General features: G+C 42.4%; 1 protein-coding gene across 1 annotated transcript; it reads left to right on the top strand.

Moving 5' to 3' along the window:
* The first annotated feature begins 1,343 nt into the window (after positions 1-1,343).
* Positions 1,344-7,032, top strand: LOC138885300 (uncharacterized). The gene is made up of 6 exons (XM_070166234.1): positions 1,344-1,589; positions 2,209-2,511; positions 3,048-3,185; positions 3,666-3,887; positions 5,066-5,635; positions 6,598-7,032. Exons 1-6 carry the CDS (start codon positions 1,344-1,346, stop codon positions 7,030-7,032), a joined length of 1,914 nt encoding a protein of 637 aa, XP_070022335.1.
* Positions 7,033-18,032: the final 11,000 nt, after the last annotated feature.

Genomic DNA, 18,032 nt, shown 5'->3' on the forward strand with positions numbered 1-18,032 from the left:
GAGGTGATTACTAGAAGCGGTTGAGGTGGTGATGTGAATACCTCCAAGCTTTGTGAGTGATGAGATCCAAGTGCAAGATGATGATGTTCCTTTAGTTGATGAGCAAGTGAGTGAGGAGAATATAAATGCGGAAGTGAGGATTGATGTGAATGATAATGAGGTGGAGACTCAAGATGACATGAACCCGTCTAGAGAACACGTAATAGACATACCGGAAATAGTAGTGCCCAAGGCTAAGGCTCTCTTGCCAAGGACTCCTCCACCTTACCTGCAAAGGCTTGCGAAGCAAAAGAATGAGAACCAATTTAGGAAATTTATTGACATGATGAAGAGCTTATCAATCAATGTTCCTTTGGTGGAAGCTCTTGAGCAAATACCGTGTTACGCCAAGTTCATGAAAGACTTGGTGACTAAAAAGAGATCCATGGATTGTGAGACCATCAAAATAACACATCAAGTGAGTGCAATTGTGCACTTGATGGATGCAAAGCTTAAAGATCCTGGCGCTTTCACCATTCCATATACCATTTGAAGTGCGGATTCCGCAAAGGCATTGTGCGATTTGGGTGCAAGTATCAATTGATGCCTTACTCCATGTTCAAAACTTTGGGCATTGGTAAACCGAGGGCTACTTCAATGAGGTTGCAAATGGCGGATAGAACAATGAAGAGGCCGCTCGGTATTATTGATGATGTTCTTGTTCGGGTGGACAAGTTCATTTTGCCTGCTGACTTTGTGATCTTGGACTGCGAGGTTGACTTTGAGGTTCGATCATATTGGGAAGACCTTTCCTTGCAACTGGAAAGACCTTGGTTTATGTGGAAGCAGGGGAACTCACCTTCCGAGTGGGTGATGAAAAAGTGGTCTTTCATGTGTGCAAATCAATGAAGCAGCCAAACAGTACTGAAGTGTGCTCTTTCGTGGATCTTGTCATGGAAGTGATAGTTAATGATACTAGTGCAATTATCAATGTGGAGGACCCTCTAGAAGCGATTTTGTTGAACCTTGATGTGAATGAGGATGAAAGTCGGGTGGAGTGTGTCAATGCTTTGCATGGAATGTGATATTACTCTTATGAGCCTCGCAAGCTCTCTTTGGATCTTGAGAATAGAAAGACTCCACCAACAAAGACCTCAATTGAGGAACCTCTCGTTCTGGAGTTGAAGTCTTTGCCTCCGCACCTCAGGTATGAATTCTTAGGCCCTAGTTTAACTTTGCCAGTAATTCTTTCCTCTTGTCTTACTAATATGTAAGTACATGCCACATTGGCGGTGCTCCAAAAACAGAAGAAGGCAATTGGATGGACTCTAGCTGATATCCGAGGGATAAGCCCTGCCTTTTGTATGCACAAGATTATTCTTGAAGATGATGCCAAGACCTCTGTGGAACATCAAAGGAGGTTGAATGAGGCTATGCAAGAGGTTGTCAAAAAGGAGGTTATCAAGTGGTTGGATGCAGGGGTTGTGTACCCCATCTCAGATAGTTCTTGGACTTCGCCGGTGCAATGTGTGCCGAATAAGGGTGGTATGACTATGGTTACTAATGCGCAAAATGAGTTGATTCCCACCAGGACTGTCACCAGATGGAGGGTGTGCATGGACTACCGCAAGCTGAATAAAGTGACCCGAAAGGATCACTTTCCATTGCCCTTTCTTGACCAGATGCTAGATAGACTTGATGGGCGTGCCTTCTACTAAATGGGTACTCAGGTTACAACTAGATATTGATTACTCTGGAAGATTAGGAGAAAACCACCTTCACGTGTCCGTATGGCACCTTTACCTTTTCTAGGATGCCATTTGGTTTGTGTAATGCACCGGCTACATTCCAATGGTGTATGATGGTCATATTTACCGACATAGTGGAGGACATTTGGAGGTGTTCATGGACGATTTCAGTGTTGTGGGTGACTCGTTTAATGAATGTCTGAAGAATCTTGACAAGGTGTTGGCCCGGTGTGAAGAGACCAATCTTGTGCTTAACTGAGAAAAATGCCACTTTATGGTCGAGGAGGGCATTGTCCTCAGCCATAAGATCTCAAAGCATGGCATAGAGGTGGACAAGGCTAAAATTGAAGTGATCTCAAAGCTTCCTCCTCCTACTTCAGTCAAGGGGGTTAGGAGTTTTCTTGGGCATGCGGGGTTCTACCGAAGATTCGTCAAAGACTTTTCTAAGGTAGTGAACACTTTGTGCAAGTTATTGGAAAAGGATGCCAAGTTCGTGTTTAATGAGGAATGTATGAAAACTTTTGAACTCCTTATGTACAAATTGACAACCACTCCCATTATTACCACACCCAATTGGAGCATACCTCTTGAGCTCATGCGTGATGCAAGCGATGTTGCGGTAGGAGCAGTTTTGGGTAAAAGAGTGAATAAGATGTTTCACCCGGTGTATTATGCAAGAAAAACAATGAATGATGCTCAAGTGAATTACACGGTGACGGAAAAAGAGTTGTTAGCAATTGTGTTTGCAATGGAGAAGTTTAGGCCTTATCTCATGGGTGCCAAGGTGATAGTTCATACCGACCATGCAACACTCTGCTACTTGATGACGAAGAAGGATTCCAAAGATCGGTTGATGAGATGGGTCTTATTGCTTCAAGAGTTTGATCTTGAGATTGTGGACCAGAAAGGGTGTGAAAACCAAGTGGCAGACCACTTGTCCCGCTTGGAGGAGGAGGGTAGGCCTTGTGATGGCCTCAAATTAATGATTCATTCCTTGATGAGCAACTCCTCTCTGTATCTGTGAATAGCATGCCTTGGCTTGCGGATGTTGCCAACTTTCTTGTGGTCGGTATTGTTCTGTATGAGCTCTCTTCTACCCAAAGGAAGAAGCTTAAACGGGATAGCTTGGACTACTACTAGGATGAGCCTTACTTGTTCAAAATATGTAATGATGGTGTGATCCGGAGATGTGTTCCGAAGGAGGAGCAAATGAGTATTCTGGATGCTTGTCATTCCTCTCCCTACGGTGGTCATCATGATGGGGCGAGGATAGCTTCAAATATGCTTAGTTGTGATTTTTATTGGCCTATATTGTACAAGGATGAGGGTGAGCTTGTGAAGAAATGCGATGAGTGTCAAAGAGCAGGTGGAATTTCAAAGAAGGATGAGATGCCTCTCACCACTATTCTTGAGGTTGACATATTTGATGTGTGGGGCATTGATTTCATTGGTCCGTTTGTGAGTTCATGTGGCAACACATACATTCTGGTGGTCATTGATTTAAGGCTATATTGTGGTCCGGGCCCGGGCCAAACGGGCCTGGGCTTTGGAGGGCCCGGGCCTAACAAGCCAAATGAGTGGAACCGGCCCACTGCGGTCCTAAGCCTACATGGTCCCGGGCAATGGGCTGGGCCCGCGGGCCTAAACGGGCTTTTTTGTTCCGGGCTATTTTTTATTTTTTTTATCTAAGACAATTTCTTGTAAACTATATATGTATATACTAATATAAATTGCTTATATATAGCTATATAAATATATAGTATATATAGTATGTATATATAATTATATATTGCCTTATATAGTATATAGCTTATATATATATTATATATATACTATATCTATATCTATAATATATATATATCTACAAATATATATGTATATATATATATAGAGAGAGAGAGTTTATATGTATGAATCTGATATTGTTCTCAAATTGAGTCTGAAACTGAAATTGATTTAATTGATTTATCTGATAGTGGTAAAGATATTGATAATACTTGCACTAATTGCAAAAGTGATAATTTTACTTGTGATGATGATGAATTTTACAAATTGCAATCACAATTTCAAGATTTAAATATGAAAACTATTGTATCAGACAATGTAATAGAGCTTTTAAAAGAAGTTACTGATGAAAAACTTCGTGAAAAAAGGTCTCTGGTAACCCATATATATATATATAGCTTATATATATATATATATATATATATAAACTATATATATATAAACTATATATACGTCTAACACAAAATATATATATATATATATATATATATATATATATATATATATATTTTGTGTTAGACGTATATATAGTTTATATATATATAGTTTATATATATATAAGCTATAGATATAGTTCAAATTAAAGTTTATATTTAATACTCGGTATCAAAGCTGCAAATTAAAGTTTACATTTAATACTTCAAATTAAAGTTCAATACCTTCAACATAATACTTCAAATTAATCTAAGAAACTAGAACATTAAGCATAATACGTCTAATAATTTTAAAATAACACAAATTATCTCAAATCAACTTAAAATCTTAAATACGAATGTCTGGAGAACGCGCAAGACAACTCTTTATATGCCTCCTTAAAGAGCATGTGCCCTCCTTTCGACGACGAGTGTAGACTCGACCTCAGTTCTTGCACTTTATTATGTAAACTTCTTCATTTTCTTCTACCACATTAAAGTGTTCCAAAACAAATGGGTGCAATCTAGAATCACCGGGCATGATTTAACTTGAATTAAGAATTGGAGTTTGAGAAACGAGAGATGAGTGAAGACTTGAATACTTCAATTTGAGTTTGAGAAATGAGAGAGATTGATGAATTGGTGCGTAAAATGAAAGAGTGAGGGGGTATTTATAGTTGAGAATAGGGAAAACGTGTAATTATAAAAAGTTTGGGGGTCAAATGGCTATTTTTGAAAGTGCCAAACGGCTAAAAATGCAGTCCAACGACTACATTTTAAATATCTGACCATTGTCCCTTTTTAAAAAAAATAAAAATTTTAAAAGTAGCCATTGGCCCCGTTTGGCCCGGTTGAACTGGCCCAGGCCCGCCTGTCGGTCTCGGGCTAAACGGTCCTGGGCTTGTGGGCTTTTTGGTAAGGACTGGCCCGCTATGGGCTTTTGCACCGCTAGAGACCGACCCATTTGGACCGTTTGGCATGCGGTCCCGGGCCGGTCCCCAGCTGGGCCCGGCCCACAATACACCCTTACGTTGATTATGTTTCCAAGTGAGTTGAGGCCATGGCTTTACCCAATAATGAGGCCCGGAGTGTTGTGGCTTTTCTCAAAAAGAGTATCTTTACTCAGTTTGGCATTCCTAGAGAGAAATCATTAGAGATGGAGGGTCTCATTTCTGCAATAAGGCATTTGACACTTTGCTTGCAAAGTATGGTGTCAATCACAAGGTTTCTACCCCTTACCATGCTCAAGATAGTGGGCATGTTGAGGTCTCCAACAGGGAGATTAAGAGCATATTGTCAAAGACCATCAATGCAAATAGGACTGATTGGTCAAGGAAATTAGATGATGCTTTGTGGGATTACAGAACTGCTTACGAGACTCCGATTGGCATGTCTCCGTACTGGTTGGTATTTGGGAAAGCTTGTCATCTCCCGGTAGAGTTAGAGAACAAAGCCATGTGGGCCTTGAAAAGGTTGAATCTTGAATGGGATGTTGCAACAAATCTCCGGGTGGAGCAACTGAATGAGCTTGATGAGTTCTGGTTTCATGCCTATTCCAGCTTGTCCTTGTACAAGGACAAGATGAAGTACTTACATGACAAGTATACGCGTGACAAGGAGTTCAAAGTGGGTGATTTGGTTCTCTTGTTCAACTCCCGGTTACGACTGTTTCTGGGAAAACTTAAGTCAAAATGGAGTGAACCTTTTGAGGTGGTGGTCTCAAAACTGCAGCTCTTCTGAACTTCACAATCGCGGACCGTGGTGCATTTACCGCGGCCGCGGTAGGTAAGATTGTGTGGGTCCCAGGGTTTGTCTATAAATAGAACCTCAGGGCCCCTTTTACGCTTTTCGCTCATTGCATTCTCAAACAACATAGAACACTGTTCATCCATGCCCTAATTTGCACAAACACAAGAACTGAACTTCATTTGTCTCACATTTCGCATCTGTAATTCCAAATCAATCTTTAGTCTTTAATTTTATTCTTATTTTCTTTTAATTGATAGTTCTTACTTCTTCTTATTCTTCTTCTTCTTCTTCTTCTTCTTCTTCTTTTTCTTTTAATTTTGGCATAGGGTCCCGTAGTAGGAACTAGATTAGGTTTAAAATAGTTAGAATTGATTACGGAACACATAGTGGGATTGATAATGTTGATTTTATTGCTAGAATGCACGAAAAAGTAGAAACCCTAGGTTTGCTGAGCCCTAGTTTGCCTTCCGCGGCCGCGGTTGATTTTTCGCGGTCCGTGGTCATTTGTTTGATCTGAGAATGTTAAGTCCTGATAACCGCAGTCAGCGGTAGCAACTTCTGCTGATAGCGGTGCCTCTCCGCGGCCGCGATGGATTTTCCGCGGTCCGCGATGATAAAGTTCAGAGAGGTACATTTGAGGGTCTGCGGCCACAGTGGATTTTTCACGGACAACAGTGCAACTATCGTAGTCATGCTCCTTTTTTCGCGATATGTGGTGCTATTGATCAGAGAGTGGGTTGTCTGAATCCCACACCTCAGCGGCCACAATACATTTTTCCACTGTCCGTGGTGCTGCCTTCGCGGCCGCGATCCTTTTTTTCACGGTCCGCGTTCTGATGTTTTGTTCTTGCACTGTTAACTGATATTCTGCACTGCTTCTTCTAGTATTTGCACTAACAATTTCCAACTGATTATACTTGCAGACAATGGTTAAATCTAGAGGAGGCAGTGACAAACAAAAGGGTAGAGCAGAGTCCTCCCGGGATAGGGGACGAGGACAAATTAAATTGACCCCAGAAGTTCGGAAATCAATTAGGGAAATGAGGAAGAGCATCCGAGTTGCAGATAGAGATGCTTCCCATTTTGAGGGAAGTGAGTATGTGCCCTCCCGGGAGGTATCAATGTCTGATTCAGTGCTAGAATATGTACCTGACTTCTCGGAGAGGCATAGGTTGAGAGATATACCTACACCTCTAACCTCTCCTACTGCTCATGCTTCTGTTCTTATTTCTTCTGAGTCGTCTGATGGATCAGCAGAGAGCATTGATAGTTCAACTTCAACCTCACCTACACCTTCGTCACCTAGACATGATGTAGATGCTAGGGTAAGGGGGTGTGACCTAAAACTGGGGGTGTAGAAAGAACTAGAAACCTTGAAGTGTGGCAAAGGAGGTTTGTTAGTGAGCTGGCATATCACAAGTTTAGAGAGTGGTGGCCTCTAGGGTCACTTATTCATGAGCACCAGTTCATAGAGAGGGATCTTCTGCCTCACAACCCCAATGTGAAGTAGCATTTCAATGACCGCGTAGGATGGCATTATTTCACTAGTAGGGTGTCTGATGCAAATAAGCACTTAGTAAGGAGTTCTATGCCAATGCCTCCCACATCAAGAAGGATACAAAAGTGACTAAGGTGCGGAACTTGAAAGTGAAGTTTGATAGGAAAACAATAAATGAATACCTGGGCTTCAATGATGAAGATGAGACATTATATTTGGAGAAGGTGGCGATGGATGAGGCATCCCGCCCGTCGTTGGCATCATACCTGGCTATCCCGGACACCACCACAGCATGGTTGACAACATGGGTTCCTATCTTGAGGAAAATCCTAAACTTTGAGGCGAAAGGTTGGGAGACTTTTGTATGCAGCATGCTAGACCCCACTACCCATAAAAACACCTTGTCGATCTCTTGGGCAATATTAGTGGCGGCTATTATGGCGGGGTTCCCGATCAATATCGGGAATGTCATGTCTAGGGTGATCACCAGGGTATTCAATGAGGGTGGTAGATCATACCCTTCCCGAACTTCCTTACCATGTACTTGAAAGATCGGGAGGTGGAGAAAAGAAACTTTGATGTGAAGGTGAAACCCAAGATGCCCTTTTCATGGTACAACCTCAAGGGTCCAGACAACCCCAAAGCCAAGGAATCCAAGGGCAAAGCCACTACTTCTATTGGCCAATCTGAAGAGCCAGTAGTGGTAGCCACTACTTCTCAGCCTTCCACTGCTATACTAGATCCTGCCTCCGGACCATATACCTCCTTGCCTCCAGATATTCCATCCTCCTCAGAATACCCATTGACTGCCCACAGATTGAGCCAAACACTCTCCAGTATCAACAAATGGATGTAGGTAGTAACTTCTAAGCTGTGTGTGCTATCTGGTTCAGTGGAAGCCCAGTCAGTGCCCCCACTGCCACAAGTGCCAGCTTCGGTAGAGGAGTCTCTCAAGGAGCTTCTGGACAACCAGAAGAAGCTCTTGGAGAACCAAAATCTGATAATGGATGCTCTAGCAATTGAAGGCAAACACAAAGAAGCTGAGTAAGTCAACAAAGAAGTTGAATAAGACTCTGGCCTCGAAGGAGTTGGTTAAGGAATTGAGGGGAGAGGTGGAGAAGATGAAGGCAGCTGATCACCTACCCTTGGAGATACTATTGCATGATCAGCCTCCATCGGCTCAGATAGAGCAGGTTCAGGAGCAGGAAATTGAGAGAGCACCCAAGAGGAGGAGAGTGATGCCCCAGGTGGATGATGTAGAGATTGAGCTTGAGAAGACTGAGGGGGTTGCTTCTGGCCAGCCACAGGACCCCGAGACAGCTGATCCGGGCACCCAGCCACAGCACCCCATATAGACAGAGGATCCATAGGGAGTTTTCTTTACTCTCTATCTATCTTTTTGAGGTTATTTTTGGTTACTTAGCATTGAGGACAATGCTAGCTTTCATTTGAGAGGGTGTCCCTACATTGATGATTTGGTTTGTAATTATGACACTATTTTCTTTCTTTGTGCTTATTTTTCATTTTTGGTATGTATATGACTTTACCTTTTATTTCTTTTTTCGTATTTTTTTATCTTGGTCTATATAAATTTACTCTCTCATGTATATATTCATTCCCTCTTATGTATATTCATATAAACCCCCTATTACAGATATTTAGTTTACTTTCCGCACTTTTCTTTATAGCTTCTTTGGAAATTTTCCTTAATAGTATAGCTTCTTATTTCATTTAGTAGTTTCTTTTTCGGTTTGTAGCTTCTTATTTTACAATTTCTTGTGATCAATAAGCCTTTGATTTTCTTAACGCCACGGTTCTTTCCAAAGTGGAGTTTGTGTGAACCGGGTGGCTCTTCCCAATGATGGATGGCATGACAACCTTCTTAAGGGTTTGAGTCTGTTTTTCTTTTCTTTTTTGTGTAAATAGTAGTTAGTGAGCAATGGTGCCTCAGGCAAAGCTTCACTTGGGCCTAACACATTTACCTTTGATCTTATGGTTAAAAACAAATTTGTGTGTATAGGATGGTGATAATTGTGACCTTGAGACTCTAGTGTTGGCTAAACAATCATCGAGTGGTTTCTCGGAACCATTTGTGTTGCTCAAATCTTAGCTAAGGTTGTTGTGGGCCCTCGACTCTATTTATTTAGCAATCCTATAGCTTGTATGGTGAGGTATTGATTTGCAAGTCCAAGTCCCGTGCCAATAAGTCTAGAACTTGTCTTGAATGTTTGTCTAGGCGAAATCCTAAGTGAAGCTCGACTTGATAAGTGATTATAGGCACTCCTTGATCCTAATTGAGACTTGAAAACATCCATAGCCTACCAATGATGATATCCCTAGTCAACCCCGTTGATCCATAGCCCTTATTCTTTCAATAACCATGATACAAGCCTTTATCCATTTTGAAATGATCCTCTCTTGACACCCTATCTTTCCTTAGCACAAGGCAAAAGCATAAGTTTGGGGGAAAGACGAGGAATGCAAAAGTGATAAAAGGTACAAAATTAAGAAAAGGAAAGGCAAAAAGAAAAAGAAAGAAAATCCAAAAAGTCAAAAAGAAAGTCAACAATGTGGACGAAATGAAGGGATTCAATAAAAGCAAAAGATAAAATACATGTAAAGATTAGAAAGGAGAAAAAAGATTGAAATGAGCAAGAGAGAGTGACAGTGTGTCTCTCTAGCCCCTAAAGAAAAGTAAACGACTCAAAGAGTCAATAAAATGTGTGCCAAAATGAAGCAAATGAAGTGCTTAAAGGTAGATGAAATCTTCTTAGACTAATATATCCTACCCTGAACCAAAAGCCTTCATTACATTCCCACAAAATCCCTATATGATCTTGAGTCGGGTGAGCTTACATTAGTGATGACTCACATAAGGGGCAAGCTTATGGTAATTAGAGCTGGACTTATGACCTTCTTTTGAGAGAGATGAGTGTATTTTCCACAATTCTCATTCTGAGTGCTACAATCTAAAAGTGAGGTTTGCTTATGGAGAGTTGAGGAGTATGAGTTTGGGTTCTACAACGACCAATGTAACAGAAAGAGTTTCCTTGATGAGTTGAGTCAACTCTTGATGTTTTTTTGTCGCACTATAGCCATGGTGCTAAAATATTGTGTATTGTTGATAATGCATTTGAGTTGAGGGTAATTGTTAGTCCCAATTGATTCTTGATGAGGTTACTTTAGGATAGCTAAATTTTCCTTTCTTTTATCTTTACAAGGTGGGAATTACTTTGTTTGCTTGAGGACAAGCAAAAGCTTAAGTTTGGGGGAGTTGATAACTAGGGATTCTAGTCTATTTTATGCTCCTTTTGCTTGAGTTTTGGATTAGAAGTGTGTACAAGTATTCCCAAAAGCTAACTTGTTGTGCTTGTTTGCAGTGTTGGGTCAAAAAGAGACAATGATGTCATAACCAACTCAAAAAAGAGTGAAACCCGCACAAGTTCAAAGCCAAGTCAACTGAGAGCTAGAGCGAAAAACCAACTGCAGACGGGGAGGACCTACCGCGACAGTGGTCCTTTTATCGCGGTCCGCGATGGAAAGATTCATAGAGATGCAATTATGGACTTCTCAAGTTACCGCTGACCATAGTGCTTTTATGCAGCAGCGGTGCCTCCACCGCGACATCGGTCCTTTTACCGTGGTCCACGGAGAAGAGATTCAGAGAGTCCAAAGTTAAAACTAGAAGACCACAGTTTGCAGTTGATTTTATGCAGCCACGGTAGCCTCACCACTGCAATGGTCCATTTTTCTCTATCAGCAGTACCTCCGTCAGGGGCATTTTTGTTCGAAAAATTTAGCTGTGTATAAATACTTCTTTTTCAGATTTTTTAGGTCATCTTATCTTAGTTGAGCACGTGAACGCCGTATTTTACCTATTTTGAGTAATTTTGTAGCTTGTTTAGCAATTAATCTTAGAATCTTATCTTGTAGTTACATTTTATGGGTTATTCTTCATCTCCATTTATGATTTCTTCTTCAATTAAACCCATTAGTTAGGGTTGTGGCTCAATCATAGTGTGGGTATTTAATGGGTCTCTTATTTTAGGGCTTAGATGTTTATGGGTGATTGATATTTGTCTTGATTTATGCTTTCTATGTTGAATTAGTGGTTGCAAACACTAATTTGTGCCTTTTTGACTTAGTCTCTTCTTGAGAAAGAGATCTTAAGTCTAGGAAATTCAGGCCAACAATAAATTGGGGTGTATTCAAGAGATTGATAGCCCCAATTAAAGGGTTAAACCTAGATATAGTAATACCCGACTTAAGACAATATTGCTTGCACAAATTGAACACCCAATTGGGCTTGAGAAAGCCAATTAGGACAAAGTCACTCTTACTACCGAGAGGTGTAAAGTGAGTAGCTTCGTGCATTGGCTATATCACGATCCCAAATATAACATTATTGCCCTAAGTTTTAGATCCCATTAGATACTCGCCTAAGAGTAAGTCACTTTCTTAGTGCCTTTTTACCCATTTAGAAAGCCCTACAAAAATATCCACTTAGTTTAATTTGGTGCATTATTAGTATTAAAATTAGAAGTAACAAACAAACAAGTATGATTGGAAGTGCAATCAAGAGCAATACACACTGCTAGATTAGATAGGAATCCAACTCCAAACATTATATTAGCTCCATGTGGATTCGATCCCGACCTTCTCGGGTAAAAGTTACATCGACCGCTCTTACCACTCTATAGTGGTATAGGGTTGGACCCGATCAATCGCCCCGACCGAAGAAATATACCAAGGGGGGATCGTACGATTCGTCAAGGGTGGTGCATCATCTACCGTCAAAGGGGGCGGAGTTAAGCATGTCGGGGACGATGGTTCAGGTTCGGACATCGACCGGGAAGATGTGCGAGCCTATTTGGAGCAGCACTCACGTAGAGGTAAGGATAGAAGGCCCTGATTGACACATAGTCATCCCTGTAGACTATGATTTGTTGGCGAGAGTGAGACACTTATGGCAATGAGCGATGTAGAGTTATCACAAAGCGTTTCCGGCATGGTTCTGTAGGTAAATGTTTCTCTCTTTTATTTTCGTTTTTGGATTTTTTTTATGTCCTTAACCCGCTCTTTGTTTTGAACTTGCTTTGCATACTAGACCCTCCTCATGGAGATCGAGCGTGAACGTAGGGATAGGTGGAGGACGGCCATTTTTGGGAAGGTGTCCTTCAAATATAAGGAGTACCGCACCAAACATCATGAGTTGGCCGATCTATTCACTCAAGACATCGACTTTCAGCTATTCCGTGACGGGCTCAATCAAAAGTCGGAGGATGTGCGATGGCAGTTGCAACCCTCTACCTCTCATGCTTCAGCCGACCCTGTTGTGCCACAAGATTTATATGAGATGTGGGTTCATGCCGAAGCTCAACTTAACGTGTATAAGTCTCTTCGTGCCGATGAGAAAGTATCTGAGGTAGAATTTTGAGAGGTGCATATTAAAGAACGTGCCGCTCGTGAGGCATGTGGTTATGACCCCGGCACGCCTGGTGGAGACGATGTCGATTATGACGATGCGAACAAGCTCGCCTTCGATTCTTGGTACAATGAGGAGTATGCTACGGGGGGTGATGTGGCGTAGGACTTGGTTGTATTTATTTTTGTTTTGCTATTTTTGTGGGGACATCCCTGAGCCCTTTGTAAAAAACTTTTGTAATGTATCAGCTGTAATGGAGCAGTTACTTTTTATTGTGTACCTCTGAATCTTTTTCTTGTTGTGTGTTTTTTTGTTGCGGGGGTGCCCTGGGCTACCCAGCCTTGCATGATATTTTATCATAGTCAGGACGATGTCAGATGTCAAGTAATTTATGTGTTATCGGCTATTGAATGATTGGAGCAAGGTCGAGCTCTTACCTTTAGCGACGGCCTTTGCCGAAGGGTGTTATTACGAGTAAATGTCAAAATATTGACCCGTCGTGGTTCGAGCGGTATCGAACTCTTTTCTATGGCGATGGACTTAGCCGTAGGGGTGTTATTTTGAGTTGATGTCAAAATGTTAACTCGTCGTGGTTCGAGTGGTATCGAACTCTTTTCCTTGGTGACGGCCTTAGCCGTAGGGGTGTCGAAATCCTTATTGCAAAATATCAATGGAGGTTTTATTTCATTTGCTGGTGGTCGGTTTCATTCATACATTGGAAATACATGTCGATTTTGTTCATATATTAAAAGTTCTTCATACATTGGAGATATATGTCGATTCCGTTCATACATTGAAGTTTCATTGTATCTAGTCCCTTCATTGCTCGGCCTGGGGATGTCGTCGGTAGGCCGGGCGATGAACTAGGCCCTGAACTTCGAGACATCACCCTCATCGCCTTGTTAACCCCCCCGAGAAAGCCAGATTGGGACAAAACCCAGGTAAGGGAAAAAGAGTACGACTTAGGTGGTGTCGTTTTTCAGAATTGGAAGTATTTGAGATAGGCGACATTCCAGTTGTTTTGTAGTAGTTTTTCTTCTATTGTTTCTAGTTGGAATGCTCCTTTGCTTGTTGTTGCTGTGATTTTGTATGGCCCGTCCTAGCTGGTTCCCAATTTTCCTTCATTTGGGTCTTTAGTAGCTTGTGTTTTGGCCTTGAGGACGTAGTCTCCGACTCTGAGTGGTCGTATTTTGGCCATCCTGTTGTAGTACCTTTCTGCTTGTTGTTTTTGGGCTATCATCCTTACGTGAGCCATATCACTCCGTTCTTCCACTTCGTCCAGGTCTTGTATTCTATTTTCGTCGTTGTTCGGTCCACTCTCATTGGCGTATCTCAATCTAGATTTTCCGACCTCAATGGGTATAATGGCATCGGTCCCGTAGACTAATGAATATGGCGTTTCACCTATGCTAGTTTTTGGTGTGGTGCAGTAGGCCCATAACACCTTTGGTAGCAGTTTCGGCCATAGCCCTTTGGCGTCCTCGAGCTTTTTCTTTAGTATATTCCATATTGTTTTGTTGGAGGATTCTGCTTGACCGTTGCCGGCGGGATGATATAGTGTGGAGAGTATCTGCTTGATGCGCCATTTTTCGAAGAACTCGGTCGTCTTTTTCCCAATGAACTAAGGTCCATTATCACAACTGATTTCTTTGGGGATGCCGAAGCGTCATATGATGTTTTTCCAGATGAATGCGATGACTTACTATTTGCGTATTTGGGTGAACGCACCTGCTTCCACCCATTTGGAAAAGTAATCAGTTAAAACAAAAAGGAAGCGTATCTTACCTCGCCCTGCTGGGAGGGGTCCGACGATATCCATTCCGTATTTTATAAATGGCCATGGAGAAGTGACGGAGTGCAGGAGTTTGCCCGCTTGGTGTATCATACAGGCATACTTTTGGCATTGCTCACATTTTTTGACGTAATACGCAGCTTCTTTTTTCATGGTGGGCCAGTAGTATCCTGAACGAATAAGGCATCTAACGAGGGCTCGATTTCCTGTATGGGCACCGCAATGCCCTCGTGTACTTCTTCGAGTACACACCTTGTTTAATTTGGTCCAAGGCATTTGGCCAAAGGGCCTTCAAACGTCCTTTTGTAAAGGTTGTGATTTCTGAGGCTGTACTTGGCCGCCTGTATTCAAAGCTTTTTGGCTTCTTTTTTGTCTTGTGGGAGTGTTTCCTCCTGCAAATATGTTATGATGCGGTTGCGCCAGTCCCAAGTTAAATTTATAGAATGTACCTCGACATGGTCTATTGATGAGTGGATGAGGGTGACCATGTTTTCCTTGCTGATATTTTTGGTTGATGCGGCCAGTTTGGTGAGGCCGTCTGCTTCGATGTTTTGTGCCTGGGGTATCTGATCGAATCGGCATTCGTCGAATTCCGGTAGTAGCTTATGGATTTTTGCTTGATATTTTTGTAGCCTCTGTTCCTTCATTTGGAAAGTCCTAGTAACTTGGTTTAGAATGAGTTGAGAGTCGTAGTGGAGGATGACTCGTCGTGCACCATACTTTAGGGCCAACTTCAGTCCTGCAATTACGGCCTCATACTCGGCCTCATTGTTAGTCATTTCGGGACCATACGGATTAGCGAATCACTTTTCCTGTTGGGACTTCAAGTACGAGTCCCAATCCAGATCCCGACGTATTAGATGCGTCGTTGAAGCAGAGGACCCAGAGGTTGGGTCATCCAGGGGAGGTGCAAAGTGCTTCTTGCACGACCTCGGGTAGTATTTCTGCACTAAAGTTAGCGACAAAATCGGTGAGTACTTGCGATTTTATTACAGTTCGTGGTTCGTATGCTATATCGTGCTCGCTCAATTATATGACCCATTTGGCCAATCTACTTGACAGTTCGGTTTTTTGTAGGATGCTCCTGAGGGGGAAAGTCGTCACCACCTTTATGGGGTGACAATGAAAATATGGTCTAAGCTTCCGTGAAGCTATGATCAATGCCAGAGCTAATTTTTCGAGGTGGGGATACCTCGTTTCAGCATCAACTAAGGTTTTATTGATTTAGTAAATAGGAGATTGCATACCTTTGTTTTTGCAGACCAAAACTGCATTTACCGCGCTTACCGCGACTTCGGAGACGGCGAGGTAGACAAGGAGGCATTCACCTAGATCTGCCTTGGCGATTAATTGCGGAAACGACAAGTATGTTTTCAATTTTTTTAGGGCGTCGACACATTCCGAATTCCACTGGAGCCCGTTGTCTTTCTTTAGCACATTGAAAAATTTATTGCACCTATCCGATGACCGTGAAATGAACCTTGATAGGGCAGCTATCCGAGCTGCCAATTTTTGTACTTGCTTTTTGCTGGTTAACGTTTCCGGTATTCCCTTGATGGCCTTAATCTGATATGGATTGACCTCGATGCCTCTTTGCGACACCAGGAAACCGAGGAATTTGCCTGAGGTTACGCCAAAGGCGCATTTTTCGGGGTTCAATTTCATACCGTACCGCCTTAATATGTCGAAGGCTTCCTTCATGTAATCAATGTGGTCTTCTTTCCTTTTTAACTTAACCAGCATGTCATCGATATAGACTTGCATTTTTTGCCGAGTTGATCTTTGAACATCTTGGTGACTAACCTCTGGTATGTCGCCCCTGCATTCTTTAGTCTGAATGGCATGACCCTATAGCAGTACGTTCCTTGGTGAGTAATGAAAGTGGTTTTCTCCTGGTCCTCTTCCTCCATGAGGAACTGGTTGTAACCCAGGTAGCCATCTAAGAAGCTTAGCAGCTCGTGTCTTGCTGTTGCGTCGATGAGCTGGTCGATGTGGGGCACTGGAAAGGAGTCTTTTGGGCATGCCTTGTTTAGGTCTGTGAAATCAACACACATCCGCCACTTTCCATTTTTCTTCTTCACCATGACCACATTGGCGACCCACTAGGGATATTTTGACTCTCGGACGGAGCCATTGGCGAGCAACTTATCAACTTTTTTGTTGATTGCGGCGTTAAACTTTCTCCTCATTTGCCGCACTAGCGGGTAGAGGGGGTCAACATTCAGTTTGTGTGTGGCGATGTCTTTCGGGATGCCTGGCATATCTGAATGGGAGAAGGCAAACAAATCAGCATTGTCAGTTAAGCATTTACGAAACTTACCTGGTTCCGAGTGATTGTGTCCGATATAAGCCTTTTTTGTGCTGTCATTATCGTCTAGTAGGACGGGATTGAGATTTTCTTATGGTCGACTCGGAGGCTTCTAGAATGTTGGGATCCTTGATAACGTCTGTCTGTACGTCGAGTTTGGTTCCCGATATCGCTGATTGCTATGCTTCTGCGCTCGCCCCTTTTAGTTGTTGGGTGTGTGCGCAATCCTAGGCTATGCGATAGCACTCTTGTGTGATGTGTAGTTTGCCCCAAATGCTGAATACCCCCTATGGAGTAGGAAACATGATTACTTGATAGAGAATTGACGGAACTGCTCGCATACGTGTATCCATGGGCACCCTATGATAGCATTGTAGGTTGTATCTTGGTCAATGACGTGAAACGTTGTTTCCAGGGTGACTCCTCTAGCTAGAACGGGTAGCACTATCTCTCCAGAAGTTCGCTCGACTGCATTATTAAAACTTGTTAGTGTTATGCAACGCTGTATTATTTTATCTCTGAGTCTCATCTGTATGAGGACTCAAGGGTGGATAATACACGAGCTGCTTCCGTCATCTACCATTATTCTTTTTACATCAGTATCTGCAATACGTAAAGTGATAACAAGAGCATCATAGTGAAGGAAATACAAACCATCGGTATCTGATTTATCAAAGATGACACTATCTTCGAGGTCATCATACTGTTCATGAGTGATCGACCGTTTGAGTTTATGTGTGGTGGTGAACTTTACATGGTTGATTTCTGTGTCATCGCCTCCGCCGATGATCATCTATATAGTATGGGCGGGAGAGGGAGGTTTTGGAGGTCCCTGGTGTTGTTCGAGTCCGCAGGCAAAGTTAGCTCGTCCTTGGTCGCTTAGAAGCTTTTTTAGGTGTCCCTAATTTAACATTCTTACTACCTCCTGCCACGAACATATGCAATCTTCGGTTTTATGACCCCATTACTGGTGGAATTCGCAAAGAACATTCGCCTTTCGAGTGCTCGGGTCGAACTTCATCTTTTGCAGCCATTGTACCTTTGTGCCAAATTTCTCTAGTGTGTACACTATTTCTGAAGGAGAAATACAAAAATTGTGAGCAGATAAGAGCAGTGGCATACCTCTTTCGTTTCAATTTGGCGCGGTATGTTAAGGAGGGGCATCTGTGTGTCACAGAGGTGGGATAGATGTCCTGATGTAGGGCTGATGCCTTTCTCGGCCAAGGCGGGGTCCCAACTGATCTCTTCGACCGTCATTGCAACGATCTTTCCTTGCTTCAGCTTGAACTGACGTCAGCCGTTGGATCGGACCGTTGAGGTTGTACTCATCGGCCC

The sequence above is a fragment of the Nicotiana sylvestris genome, chromosome 2 (genome assembly GCF_000393655.2).
Source record: "Nicotiana sylvestris chromosome 2, ASM39365v2, whole genome shotgun sequence".
Taxonomy (NCBI): domain Eukaryota; kingdom Viridiplantae; phylum Streptophyta; class Magnoliopsida; order Solanales; family Solanaceae; genus Nicotiana; species Nicotiana sylvestris.